The 15,662-nt window shown below is 37.4% G+C and overlaps 1 protein-coding gene across 1 annotated transcript in view; it reads right to left on the bottom strand.

Annotated features, from left to right (window-relative positions):
• Positions 1-2,900: 2,900 nt before the first annotated feature.
• LOC126184751 (PI-PLC X domain-containing protein 1-like) overlaps positions 2,901-15,662 on the bottom strand; it is an 88,238-nt gene continuing 75,476 nt past the window's right edge. Inside the window, exons 5-6 of the mRNA XM_049927291.1 lie at positions 8,066-8,352; positions 2,901-3,533 (exon numbers count right to left, since the gene is read on the bottom strand). Coding sequence (XP_049783248.1) covers positions 3,160-3,533; positions 8,066-8,352 — 661 coding nt within the window. The 3' untranslated portion in view covers positions 2,901-3,159. The remainder of the gene's footprint in view (positions 3,534-8,065; positions 8,353-15,662) is intronic.

Genomic DNA, 15,662 nt, shown 5'->3' with positions numbered 1-15,662 from the left:
CAGTACGGGTACATTACGCCCCCTCATCCCAACCACACTCCATCCAGCTGTCTTCAATGCATTGCATAATTTAGCCCACCCCGGTGTTCGTGCGTCCGCCTGCCTCGTAGTGGAGCTTTTGTGTGGAGAAATGTCAACAAGGACTGCCAGCAATGGGGACGCTCCTGTGTTGTGTGCCAATGCTGCAAAGAACCCCCTTTCAGGCCACGACCACACCACTCACTGTCGTGGCTCACGACGCTCTGACCACTCCCTCCACGTCAGACTCACACACTCAGTCGAGTGACTTCCAGCTCCAATCGTCGGGCTCTCCTCTGACCTCGCCCTCTACTCCGGTCTTACGCACTCCATCGAGTGACCACATGCTCCCCATGTTGAGCTTACCTACAATCACGCCCTCGCCTCACAGGAGAGCTTCTGTAAAGTTGGGAAGGTAGGAGACAAGGTACTGGCAGAAGTAAAGCTATGAGTACGGGGCGTGAGTCATGCTTCGGTAGCTCAGTTGGTAGAGCACTTGCTCGCGAAAGGCAAAGGTTCCGAGTTCGAGTCTCGGTCGGGCACACAGTTTTAATCTGCCAGGAAGTTTCAAAGGTGACAGAGTTCATGACAGCATACATTTTTGTGACAACTTATTTAAGAAAGTGATGAAATTTTTAGAGTCATGAACATAAAGGTCATCAGAACGAAGCACATTCATAGTTCTTAAAGGCTGATGCTGGAAATTAAATGCTCCCAGCACTCACCTAAAGTGACTTAGGAAAATACTGGGAATCTAAATCTCAGTGTACAGGTTGGGGATTTTGTGTGTTCCTCCCAAAAGCACATTCAGTATCTTTTTCATTACTGTGCAATATCTCTTCTAATGCTGGGTTACCTTTTTTTTACTATTTCTGAAGAATCTGGGACATTTTCTTGGTTCCTGATTTATTAACACACACCAAGTCATTATTGATAATGAGTTCATAGTACCTTATGTACTTCTCCAGTTACAGTCAGGAGTGAAATGAAAACACAAAACATTCTGTCCTAGTAAAAATGGATACAGAAATATTTTGTAAGACAATGAAATTATTAATAAAACTATTTGTTGCAGTTTCTTTTAAACAGATTATTTTAAAAAAATGTCAGCCACAAACTTAAAATAAAACTGGTAGAATCTGCATCTCAGCAGTGAACAGAATTTGCAAATACTGAACATTATGACTTTACAGCAGCCATGTGTTATAACACACAAATTTTGTGTATATAAAAGCATTTATTTAGGAAATATTTTCCACTGTATCTTTTTTAAACACATCTCATGTTGTGGAAACATTATAAACTGATGTGAAACACCTCTTGTTCGTACACTCCTGGAAATGGAAAAAAGAACACATTGACACCGGTGTGTCAGACCCACCATACTTGCTCCGGACACTGCAAGAGGGCTGTACAAGCAATGATCACACGTACGGCACAGCGGACACACCAGGAACCGCGGTGTTGGCCGTCAAATGGCGCTAGCTGCGCAGCATTTGTGCACCGCCGCCGTCAGTGTCAGCCAGTTTGCCGTGGCATACGGAGCTCCATCGCAGTCTTTAACACTGGTAGCATGCCGCGACAGCGTGGACGTGAACCGTATGTGCAGTTGACGGACTTTGAGCGAGGGCGTATAGTGGGCATGCGGGAGGCCGGGTGGACGTACCGCCGAATTGCTCAACACGTGGGGCGTGAGGTCTCCACAGTACATCGATGTTGTCGCCAGTGGTCGGCGGAAGGTGCATGTGCCCATCGACCTGGGACCGGACCGCAGCGACGCACGGATGCACGCCAAGACCGTAGGATCCTACGCAGTGCCGTAGGGGACCGCACCGCCACTTCCCAGCAAATTAGGGACACTGTTGCTCCTGGGGTATCGGCAAGGACCATTTGCAACCATCTCCATGAAGCTGGGCTACGGTCCCGCACACCATTAGGCCGTCTTCCGCTCACGCCCCCACATTGTGCAGCCCGCCTCCAGTGGTGTCGCGACAGGCGTGAATGGAGGGACGAATGGAGACGTGTCGTCTTCAGCGATGAGAGTCGCTTCTGCCTTGGTGCCAATGATGGTCGTATGCGTGTTTGGTGCCGTGCAGGTGAGCGCCACAATCAGGACTGCATACGACCGAGGCACACAGGGCCAACACCCGGCATCATGGTGTGGGGAGCGATCTCCTACACTGGCCGTACACCACTGGTGATCGTCGAGGGGACACTGAATAGTGCACGGTGCATCCAAACCATCATCGAACCCATCGTTCTACCATTCCTAGACCGGCAAGGGAACTTGCTGTTCCAACAGGACAATGCATGTCCGCATGTATCCTGTGCCACCCAACGTGCACTAGAAGGTGTAAGTCAACTACCCTGGCCAGCAAGATCTCCGGATCTGTCCCCCATTGAGCATGTTTGGGACTGGATGAAGCGTCATCTCACACGGTCTGCACGTCCAGCACGAACGCTGGTCCAACTGAGGCGCCAGGTGGAAATGGCATGGCAAGCCATTCCACAGGACTACATCCAGCATCTCTACGATCGTCTCCATGGGAGAATAGCAGCCTGCATTGCTGCGAAAGGTGGATATACACTGTACTAGTGCCGACATTGTGCATGCTCTGTTGCCTGTGTCTATGTGCCTGTGGTTCTGTCAGTGTGATCATGTGATGTATCTGACCCAGGAATGTGTCAATAAAGTTTCCCCTTCCTGGGACAATGAATTCACGGTGTTCTTATTTCAATTTCCAGGAGTGTATAATTAATTTATTTTTTAGATTTTTGTACATGTTTTAGCAATTTGGACCTCTTAAAATATTATTTTGACACTTTTTGACCATTTTGAAAATGTGAATACAAGGTTTGTACTGGAAAAAATAAAACTCCAATATGCACCAACAATATTTTATTACATGTTTTGTTAATTAGTCAAATATTATCCCGCTATTTACAATTGGTTACAGAAAAAATTACAATAAACCACAGACATCTCCCACTGTCCACCATTGTGTACATCTCACACCAAGTATGCATATTTTTACATCACTTCAACTACAACTAAAGTTCTATTAACAGCACTTGTCTTCTTGACTTCTTGTCTAGCATGTCTTCATATATCGACAATGAAGCAGATAATCATTTGAGGTTTCATTTATTTCTAAAATCTAAGCGAGACTGAGTTAAATTATTTGCTTTGTCAAGGCAAGATTTTACAGCAGTATCAATTATTGTATTGCCCAGAAAAAAATCAGTGCTAACAATATTAGCAAATTCCCACCACTCATCCATAAACCACCTTGTAAGGTTTTGATTCAACTTGTCTGCGAGCTCACGTAGGCTTTTTGCACCACCAAACATAAAGTCTATGGGACTAGGTTTGAGAAAAGCTGAAGCAACCCAAAAGGTGGTTTCATTTGATATCCTTGCGTTGTCAATGCATTCTTGCAAGAATTCCTTTACATCTTGAGGTGAATTACTTTCCAACCACTTGTGAGTCATAGGTGGCCATAACCAGTCATATTCTGTAAAAAGAATGTGTAGTTGTTATATACTTAGATGATTATTCCTCCAAAATTTCACTTAGCATTATAAAAGCAGGAGGCAGAAACTCCATACTTACCAAAAAGAATCAAAGGCTGTGATACAGCTGAAGATACTATCAGATTCTGAATCTCAATATATAATAATTATGAATTACTTCTTTTGGAACTATCAAGTAAGTTGTAAGAAAAAAGAAAAAAAGAGTGAAGACATGGCGAAGAAGAGTGGAAGTATGAAACTTTAATTTGTTCTGGTGTATAAAATGTTCAAACAACATGTGGGAATCAGCCAGGTGACATGTCTGACAACTGTTGATATTGTGACAGGTGCACAACCATCATTTTTATGGTACCAATGCGATAAGAATTCGCTGTATGAGAAATTTATAATTTCTTGTAGTTTTCTCTTTTTCATATTGTGCCTTGAAGCTTCCTGTCATTTTCAAGGTACAAATGGAAGAAGACTGCATTGTCCAAGGAATTTAATTTCCTGATATAAAACTATCTCACTGTATTTGTGCCATGAAAAGAATTGGTTGTTTGTTGATTGTTGTCAAAGACATCATGCGGCTGCATTTCCCTAAGTTGCCTGAACAAACCTAAGTGATCTGCAGCTAGGATTAGAAGGACTCATCATAAGAAATAAAATGCTAAAAGTGGCATTCTTTGATAATAATATTGACTTCTACAGAGACTATCTTTGGAAGAAAGGTGAACTGAGAAAGACAAATGTTGTCAAGTGGTTAAACTTTTGAAATTTACTCTATACCCTGGCACTGTGAGACCTGATACTTCCCAATAGAGCTGAGCACTTACTTTAGTCAGTATCTAGCTGTCTCACAAAAGCAAACTCTCCTGTGAGAGGCACTCTTCCTCTATATTCAAAATAATTCTCAGTAATGACAGTATCATCTGATTAAATTAAAAACAATGTGAAGTCAGAACATAAACAGTCATTTACTCAAATTAAATTCTAATTCCAATGAGGCAAAACATACTGCATTCCATCACGTGACATCTGTAGATTCATACCCACAGACAACCAAAATTTTTGAATTATGCTTTCTTTGAAAATTACAGAGAAACTAACCATAATTTATGCTAGAAAACCATAGTCTATGCTTGGCTTGTCAATTGAAAGGATTGGCAATTTCATACCTTCTTATCTTTCTTGGATAATTATACACATCCAATCAGATTTTAATAAATAATGTCTGATAGAATTTAAACATCTTATCCAGACCCATTACAATGAGTAGTTGAACTTATTTTTATGGCATATTTTTAATTTTACTTTCATCCCAAAATTTATGAGCTCTTCAGTAAACATTTATTCTGTCTTAATCAATTTCAGCTTATTGTTTTTCTGCTGCATCTGCTTTCCTGTTCTGTCTGCTACCTCTGTGAATAGTTTTATGCATGCAGACAAAGCTTTCTCTTCAGTAGCTTAATTTGGACTTGATTGTTTTTTAAATTGAGAGTGATAGCAAATTTTAATGTTCCAGAATAAAAGGACAGAATATTGCTGTTGAGTATGGCACCTGCATTTGAGTGCATAATGTGAAATGAAGTATATCACTGTTAGTTGCATTCATGCCAAAGAACCGAGTAATTATTTGATTAGTTACTTCCTATATCTGAAATACAACCTTCATAAAAGATGAAATTTTGCAAGAAGGTTGACTGATCTAAAATCACATACTGCTTAGAATAATAATATTCTCTCACTCCCAGAAAACAGGCGCTCTTAAAATAGTTTGGATAACTTTTGCTCAAAATTCTGTGAGTTTCGTGATACAGCTTTTGTTAGCTCATACTACAACACTTCTCTTAAAAGACTACAAATACTATGCACCAGTGTTGTACTCATCAAGAAAAAAGAAGCTACTGTTCAAAGGCCATTGGCACCTACCCTGATGGAGACATAAAAAATATTGGCAAGTTGATGGAACCAAATTCTGCTTCAACAAGTGATGACCACACACTTTGATTGTGAACTACTTACACAGTAATGCTAACACCTTCTTCAGACTGCATCTAGCACTGCTGGTCAAATCATTACATATTTTGCACTTGCTGTCAACATTCTATATGTGTGTGTATAATGTTTAATTGGTATTTATTGCCATTGTTGTTTGTAGTAAATCTCACTGGTATCATAATATGTGGCCCCTATAACCCATCATCATCATGGACATTAATAGGATGAAACTGCTGCCCCAATTTGTGACATGACTCTACATGCCAAGAATGCCTGATGTGGGACTTAGCCATTTTTCATGCACACAGTTTTGTTTTATGGGCTGTGCATTAATCTGAAGTGTGATGAGGATTATTTACTGTGTACGACAGTGAGAATATGTACTAAAATTTATCCCTGTACAGATTGATTCATTTATTTAAGTGTATACCATAAATGAATTGTGTGATTAAATCATTTCATTAACTTATTTACAGACATTTTTGCAGGAGATTTGTGTGACAGACAGAGCACAGTAAGAAATACATCATTATCACTTAGCTCTTTCACATTCAGATTTTTGCAGTCCAAAGACTCTTAACTGCTAAGATATACATTATTTCAAATGATAAGTTACCACGAACAATGAAACTACACTCTTTTTTATATAAGGATATTTATCTAATGGTGCATATTGAGGGGTATGATTATATGGCATTTCTTGGTCATATAGTAATATTAAGACAATATATTTTTTCAGTTACTGGTAACTGTTTATATTAACAAAACAAGCATTCAAAATTGGAGAAATTTTTGAAGAAATTTATAATGTTACTTTCTAGGTTGTTATTTAGCAGCCCATTACTGTGTACTGCACCATGAATGAAAATTCCTAGTTCTTAATGCAAGTCCATTTCATATCTCTTGTCCATTTTATTTACTACATAAAGATTATTGACATTGTCCTGGAATGGATAGTGAGTGTCCTTGATTTGGGTGGCTTTTGCTAATTGTTTGTTTGCTGGCATTTATGTGTTCATTGATCTTGGTTTTCTTTTTTTAACAGTCTCCCAGTTTGGACTACATAGAGCCTTTGCATGTACTTCATACTGTATAGTAAATGCCAAATAGTATCTGTTTATCTGTCTATGTGGTCATGTTGTGTCATAGCATGTTGCAGTTTTTTTGTGTGTTTTGGAAGTGATGTTAACTTTGTGCAGTCTGAAAATATTTGCTATTCTAAAGGAGACTTTGTTTGTGAATGGTATATAAACAGTAAGTTTCCTTTTCATTTTCTGGGTAGCAGTTGGTTTATTATTCCTTTCTTTTCTGTATGAAGTTGTCAATACATCTGTCATCATAGCCATTTACTGCAGATATTTGTTTGATAATGCTGAGTTCATGATGCTTTGCATATTTATCCAATGTTTTATCACTGGCTCTGTTGATTAGGTGCTGTATGCAGTATGTTTGTGTGTTGTTTGGTAACAAGATGGGCTGCATATGATGATAAAACCTGGAATGTGTGGTGTTGTTGATAACAGAACAATATGTGATGTGCACTAACTAGTTAAAAATGAATTCACAGACATGGTATTGCCAAATGTTTTCATATCTCACTGAATATTCCCTGCTTAGTACCAGGCTTGTGATAATGGTTGATGGAAATGCATGCGGAATTCATCAGCATCATAGATGTTGTCTGTCAGAATGAATCAAGGAAAAAAAACTGAGTGATTCTGAACAGTTCATGGTTATTGGAACTCACGTGTTCACACATTTTGTAAGAGAGATTTTGTGTGATTTACATTTGCCCAGCTCCCTTGTAAAGAAAAGTACTGAGGAGTGAAAAAAATCAGGACACCCTTAATACAATCATTGTTCTGGAATTTTTTTGATTTTTCTGAGAGAAATCATTGCACTCTGAGGGTTATATGTTCAAACCAATCCTAAGATATTCTTATGAACTATTTCAGAGAACTTCCATTGTGGCTCACATACAGAGGCTAGTGTCAGTACCTGATACTGAAAAGTTTTTGATGTTGCCCTGCTAGTATCTGGTGAGAAGAATGAATGTGTAGTGTAGCTGAGAGTGATGGAAACAATATCCTTGTTGATGGCGGTAAAAAATGGTTCCATGAAATGATAAATCAATAAAAAGCACATCCTGAAAATAACATGCTGTATAGCGGGCAAAGGCTGTCCTGTATAAAATTACTTATGTGGCTTCCATCATGAAGATTAACACCACTGGTTGCAGGCAAAGGCTGTCCTGTATAAAATTACTTATGTGGCTTCCATCATGAGGATTAACACCACTGGTTGTCCATAGGGTTTTGCCCATAGGGTTTTCTTGAGTAGCATGTGAGTAATTTGGTAAAGGTATTTATAGACAAAGATACGAGTATAGCATCCTCTTACTATTGATGAGTCAAAAAACTTCTGTGTTCTTTATTGCTAATTTATTTTATGTAAATGTATCATGCTACATTGTTAGCTTAGATTTCAACTGTGGAATAAATTCCACCGAGAGGTATTAATAATATTCTCTTACCTTTTACAGTCTCAGGATGGTTGTATGCAATAATTAGGTTCCGGCCAGTTTCCCAAACTTCAGCTAGAGTAGAATTGTAGCTTATATTGCTGAATGGCAATACAAATTCACCAAGTACTGAATGCACCAATGAAACAAACTGGTGATGATTACTAGCATGCTCGTCGAAGCCAGGGGGAAATTCATGTATATCAAGGATGACTATCTCACAACTTATCCTCTTTATATAATCTTTAATTTCTTCTAATATGTGTGTCACACCATCAACATTAACTAGTTTCCTGAACCTGAAAAACAAACAGAGGTTTTTCACTGAGAACAAGATTAGTAAAATACCTATCTTTACAGCAATATTTGTCAGCTAGGATAATTATTTTATACATACATTAGTAAGCATTTTTTCATGGTTTCAAACATGTCCTCAGCAGATAAAGTAATCTCATTTACAGTGGTGGTCAGAATATAGGAAAATGAAATATCTGCTATCCAATTTTGTGTAACTTCATTATGTATAGTTACAACGTCTTTGTTGGGAAGAAACACTACAATAAGCCTATACTCACAGCTGAAATGAGGAGAGTAGTGATCTGCTTGTTGTCATACTAATGTGACAGAAAGTGAAAGAATTTATTGGTACTTGACTGCTGGCAAATAATTTGGCCCTAGACTCACGTTAATCTGCAACTTCATTTTATGACTTTGTTTAGAATGCTGTTTCTTGAGTGAAAAGTAGCTATAAATGAAATACTTCAGCTTCAGACATTTTTATTTACTTAAAATTGGTTTCATAAATTTGAGCAGGAAAGTAATCTTTGTGGTTATTACATAAAAACTTGAATACACAGTATTAATGCTCCACAATGTCTATCTTCTTCCAAGAACCAATGAAATAGTCCATAAATATTTGTGGGTATCAATATGAGTTATAATGAAATAAACAATTCAGCTTTGCAGATAGTAAGCATACATATATTCCCTTTAACTCAAAGAATTATATTAAACTGTAAGTGAATGTTGGATGATTCAATGATAGTTAATAGCAAATCACTACAAAATTACAAAATGACAGCCTAACAAATCCATGTAAGGAAAAATATATGTTGAATAGTATGCCATTCATCATGAGTGACAGTACAAAACAGGAGGAAATTCCCCTTTCCTAAGTGTGGTGCACCATCATTCACAAGATCCAGGTGATGTGCAATATGTGTGGTTTAGGTACATGGCATAACCCTGCCTCTGGCATTTAAAAAAAATTGATCTTGACCAACTTCTTGTGCTCAACACTTGTGAAATAAATTTTAGTAGCCACCAATCTAGTTTAGACCCATTAGCTAAAGTTAAATACATTGCTGATGAGAACACTTAAGCAATCTGATTGGTTTTACATAGACTCCTACACTGACCACTGGACTGGAAGGAATATAACCTCAATAGTCACCACTTCAGTGTCCAAACTGATTCACTGCAATGAATGTAAAATATCAGGAAAACCTTGCATTATGAATTCAGAAGCATACGAATAAAACAGAGATGTGCAATCAAATACTTCAGTCTCTGGGGCAATAATGTGATTTATTTTAACAAACATTGCCAAGTGGGTTTCTTTGAATAATTCCAGGCTATCAGCTTCACAATCTATCACAAGTTTGCAACTGAAAAGCCACATTTATCTGTATTAGATCACTACAGTCATGTATGGAAATCTGAAATGCTAATAGAGCTCCAAGTCATGAAACAAGACATAATTGTACTTTCAGCATAATATTCTGCAGATAATATATGACTCTGTTGAACACTGTGGGTAAGAACATTTGTTGACCTCTAGCATCTGATAAACATCAAACAATATCATCACCATTCTGTATTTTTAAGAACATTAGAAAATGATCTCTGTTTCTGAGGAGTGTACACAACTGACCTGATATCACCTCTTGACAATGTTTAATATTTACATCCCTTAGCCGATCCAAAGTGTGATTATGAACTGATTTTTCTTTAGCCTCAGTCAAGGAGAAGTCTCACAGTTTATGAACTTCTACCACTCATAGAACTTCTCTGCAATGTGCAGCACTTTGGACAGACATTTTGTGTTATATTTCTGATATTATGTTCAAAGAAAATGGGAAACATTCTGACATTTATCCCCATCCATTGGTTTCAAGATCAGAATTCAGTGTACTTTGAAAAGCTTGGAAAAAGTCAAACGCTGCTAAGTGATATACCTAGAAGGCTGAGCATCCCAACAGTCACAGGGACTGATTACATCCAGCACAAAATGTTCACTTTTTGTCTACTCTAAAGTGAATGACAGCTAAGCTAATGTCCAAAAATACAGCCATTTCTCATACAACACTTAATGTACATAAGACAACTTCTCAAATCAAAATTCGATTATGGTAATTTACTGCTGTCAAAACCTGAAACTGTAGGATCAGAAATGACATGTCACAGACCAACAGCTGCAAATTTAAAACTTCTTAGGAAAAATTTCTGCTTCGTTTTCCCATTCATTCAAAGAGCTAAATTCTTCTACGGAGAGAGTGATCAGTGATTCCGAAAAAAAGGAGTACCATAGCCCTTCAGATCCAAAATGTCTTACAAGTGTAATCAGAGAGCTGAACAAAGATTACAGGGCAGGCTGCTGCAACTGTGTCTCAAGCATCATGCGAAATTAGTCACTGTACCATGTACATATTACTGCTCACAACAAGAAGAATGGATTCTGCATGGAATGTGGGGAGCAGATGAAGCAAGTTCCATCCACCAAATCTCAATACATAGGCTGTTGTGGGGCATGGGACATGCAAGGAGAACAAGCCAAGACTATGTAACGCAGTGCTGGCAATGTACTTGCTGTCACAAATAAATTTATGTTACAAGAGGCACTGATAGTGCCACCTGTTGGCTGCCATAATAACTACTATGTATTACCATGGCTGTACCACCCACAAAAATAAAAACAGAGAATCAGACAGGGGCATAACAAATGCCTACAAGATTTGTGATAATGTAAATGATAATATAATGTGAAACAAAGGTGCTTGTTGCTACAATTCCATGTCTCTCATAGATAATTCGAAATTAAGAGAGCCAGAAATACAAGTTACATTCAAGTAATAACAAAAAGTGATGAAAATTTTGAACATTTATTAACATATGCCACACATATTTATAATATATAAAATAATTATAAAGCATATAATAACTATAAAAACACTCAAATCTGTCTTATTGTATTCTTTATCTGTGCAAGAGTTGCTGTTATGATTGCTACCATCCAATTTGGCAGAATCCGTACTGAATTGGTCTGTCATGAGCTCTACAACATTGCCACGCCTCTAATAATCTTTTTCCAGTTGCTGGACATTCATGCAGTATGCTTGCAAGTCTTCAGCAGTTACGGTCAGAACGGATTCACTGGCAACCTTACACAAATTTTTGTTTGTCATATCATCAGAAATATTTTGCTCCCTAAGCAGTCTGTTAACTTTTGCCCATACTAGCTTCATTGCATGTAAGTCACAATTATATGGAGGCAAGCGGACAACCATGTGGCCTTTTCTTTTGCCATTTTGTTGATGACATATGACTTCTTCACAGGTTTGTTTTCTTGAATTAAAGAGAACAGGCCTGCTCTCTCATGCTGTCATTACACTCAACATTCCCTTTTCTGCAATGATTATAACATCCTTTCTTTTGTGTTGCACCACATGGGTGATTTGTCTACCTTTTTGTTGTGGTATGGAGCATGATCTATCACAACTACTGAATCCAGTGGAAGATTTGTGAGAAGTATATTCATGAGCCATCTCTCCAAGTTTTATGTGTTTATCTGACCATGGTAGTCACCTGTGGATGACTTTGTCTAGAATTTTAGTTTGGTTTTTTGACAAACCCCTGCTTAGAACCAACATTTACAACTATAAGTCTTTTAGCAGGGGTTTCTCATTCCACAATGCTGGTAACATTATCCTCTTGCCAATGTTTCCCAACTGTCATCTCCGCCCCTGGTAGCTGAGTGGTCAGCATGACAGAATGTCAATCATAAGGGCCCGGGTTCGATTCCTGACTGGGTCAGAGATTTTCTCTGCTCAGGGACTGGGTGTTGTGTTGTCCTAAACATCATCATTTCATCCAAGTCGCCGAAGTGGCATCAAATCGAAAGACTTGCACCCGGCGAACGGTCTCCCAGGTGGGAGGCCCTAGTCACATGACATTATTATTATTATTATAGTCAATCCATGCATCATCCAGATAAAATATTTCACTCCTGCTTCCATAATATGTTTCATTTCTACAATGAAATGTGACCACCAGTCTATAATGTCTCTACACTCTAACAATAACGTCCTTTTATTTTACATGTTTTTTCAAGTAAATCCCATTGACAACAAAATGTTCCTTAGAGATGTAATGCCCCAAGTCCAGCTGATATTTTCCTCGTGTAGTAGCCAAAGTCTCCACAGACTGGGAAAATTTTTTTGCACTGTCATTTTTATCGTGACACACCTTTCAAAATCATCCCTCTGGATTTTTCCAATCAATTTTAGCCTAAATGACACAAAAATGAAAAAATTATGTCAGTAACTAGGACTGCATTCTGTTCAGAATGTATAGATGCAATTAATTAGGATGATCCCCTGGGCTGGGATAAATTTTTTGAAACAATATGTACGGTTGTGTGTCACATCAAGCTGCTAAAATTAACTGAATAAAAATAATGAGAGTCTATAACAGAAATTGCTTGCAGCAGGATTCGTACCCACCAGTCTTAGAATATTAGCCTTAAACTAAGCTATGGTGAGATCTTTGAAGTTACACTTGTTATTGCAGCTGTGGTCTGCCAGTGGACCACAGGTTTGTTTTTGTTACTTGCAAATTAGAGGTTATTGACGTAATGATTATAAGGTGTGATACATTGCCCAGGGACATAACCTGCACAACTACATATATACAGAAGTTCAAAAAAGTCAGTCCCTCCGCTGGGGACCTGTATTTGTTATGGAAACAGTATCAGTACCAGTATTTCCTCATTCTTTACACACATGAACTTAATTAACCTTTTAAACTAATTTAAAGTGGAAGCTAGTTTCAGAGCACTGTCAAACTGTAATCAGAACTGAATTGAATTGGTATATACCTCTTTTTCTGGGAGTACCTGGTAATTTCCCAGGATTATCTTTGCAAAATTTTTGAATACTATGAATATGCCATAGCTTACCCCTGTGTAGGTCACAGCTTCTTACATTAGTTGTGACATGGACTGGAGCAACTCTTTATTTTGGTTCACTTGCTCACAGCATTCAGCGACACTGTTAATAACTTTTATGGCCCCACTCTATCATGTGCTACCACTTATCCTCCAAGGAGTGGATGGGCCAGGAAGCAGTTCATCACTCATCATGAATGGTATTTATTTGTGATGCAATGAAACATGTACAACAATCACTGTGCATTATCTACATACTGTATTCAGCATTCTGTATTGGAGCACTGAGGTTGGCAGTAGCCAGAAACAAAACACTTGTGGCCCAAAGCCAAATGACTTCTACCAATGTCTGCTAATCCATAAATAAGGAGCCCATGTTCTTCCCATTGTGAATAAGTAATAGATTGTTACACCTTGTAATGAATCTTGACTCCTCGGAACTTTCACATATCAATTGAAATATTCGATTCCATATAAATTTTAGACAGACTTGGGTTGATTTTCATACTGAAATTATATATTCCACATCTGGAGATATTTGTTCATGTATTGATCACCAAAACATTATTTGTCTGACAATATATATTTGTTTTTCATATCATTCCATTTAACAACATTGACTTTGAACCATGAAAATGAGTAATTGCAATTGTCAGCTTAAATGATCCAAGAACTACTTTACAGTAAAAATAATAATATTTTCAGTTTTCACATAAACAAGATTTCTGTTTTTATTTATAAGTTTTCTACTTTTACTATTGACAATAATGCCAATATTGTACAAAGACCGGAATCTTATAATCAAAATTTGCAACCTTTTTATGAACCTAAAAACACACAAATCTTGCTATAAATAATTATTTCCAGAAAATATTCTGTAAATTAAATCTGAAGAACAACTTCAATTTAGACAGTTAAAATAATGCTAAACTGACTACATCCTGTTCTAGGAAATACTGGAAGCTGGGTTCACAATACATAATGTATTTTTGGCACCAAGTGCATCAGAGAGTGTCAGCTTTAGCATTAAAACAGAGTGGTTTTAGCAGCTACTGAGATTGGTCTATGTGACTATCTGAAAGAAATTATGTTCTTTGTCTTGTGAAGAAATGTTGCACAATGTATTTACTTAACAAGTGGAATTGTATAAAGTATATTGAGAATTTGAAAATAGACTGATATAGTGATAAAAAAGAACAATATTCCAGTGACTTGTTACTGCAACACCTTGGACCTTCATTGGAAAGCCTAAACAAAGAAGTCACCCTAGTTAACAAGACAGCCACAGCAAGGTAAGTAATATATTTCTGCTAATATATTGCACCACCCTTGCCAGATTACAAAAACATTGATTAAACTAGACGAAGAATAGTAGGTTCAACATTGGATTTTTTTTTAGCTTGGTATGTTAATGAACATTAACTAAAGGAGGTAGTTTGAATGTGGGGGCTCTTCCAGGATAAAAACAGTATTAGCTGGAATATTAATAGTGTTTCCAGTTTAGAAAAGAATGTGCCAAATGATGATACTAAATAACTTGTTGTCCATATTATGAACCAGAGAAACATAAAATATGGACCCAGATGAAGTAATGGTGCAAATGGGAACAGTGTAACAAAATCTCAATTGTACATGGACTATGAGTAAATGAAAATTAAGAAAAATTATGTAGATTATCACCTGAGGCAGTGGAAGAAAAGACATGACACATACAGTTAATATTTAAAAAGTACAGTGTTATGGAAAAAAGTGTTTCTGCATAAAAAAAAATTCTACAATCAGCAAGTGAAACCATTTGGAGGGGGCGGGGGAGTTGCAGATACCAGTCAAGATGTTTTTGAAAATTGAGATGAGTCATCAGTGGGGAAAAAATCAGGTCAAAGTGATTCAAGTGCATAATATTTAGCAAATTGAGGGAAATGGAAACAGAAAATAAAACGTTAAGTTCCAATTTGGAAAACCTGTAAATGGAAAACAAAAGTCATGTTAACAGTTTAAAAGAAAATAATAAACAGTTAAGTTCCAATTCAGAAAATCAAATACCAGAACTGAGGAAAGGGATGGAGGAAGCTTGTAGTAAAACATGTATAAAATTTGGTGTGAACTGTCACTAGAATGATACAGGGAATGTTTTTAAATGTAGATATTCGTCTGTCTTTAGATTTCCTCAGTGCTGTTAGATTAGATTAGATTAGATTTACTTTCATTCCAATTGATCCGTAGTGAGGAGGTCCTCCAGGATGTGGAACATGTCAGAAAAACAACAATACATGACAAATATTTACAACTAAAACAAATAAGCTAATGTACCATTCCACAGGTCCCAAGTGGAATGATCGTCATTTTTTAATGAACACTAAGAGTCATTTTACAAATATTAATGCA

The sequence above is a fragment of the Schistocerca cancellata genome, chromosome 4, assembly GCF_023864275.1.
Source record: "Schistocerca cancellata isolate TAMUIC-IGC-003103 chromosome 4, iqSchCanc2.1, whole genome shotgun sequence".
NCBI lineage: Eukaryota > Metazoa > Arthropoda > Insecta > Orthoptera > Acrididae > Schistocerca > Schistocerca cancellata.
Note: the sequence above shows the minus strand (reverse complement) of the source record. Positions and strands in the feature narration are given on the sequence as shown.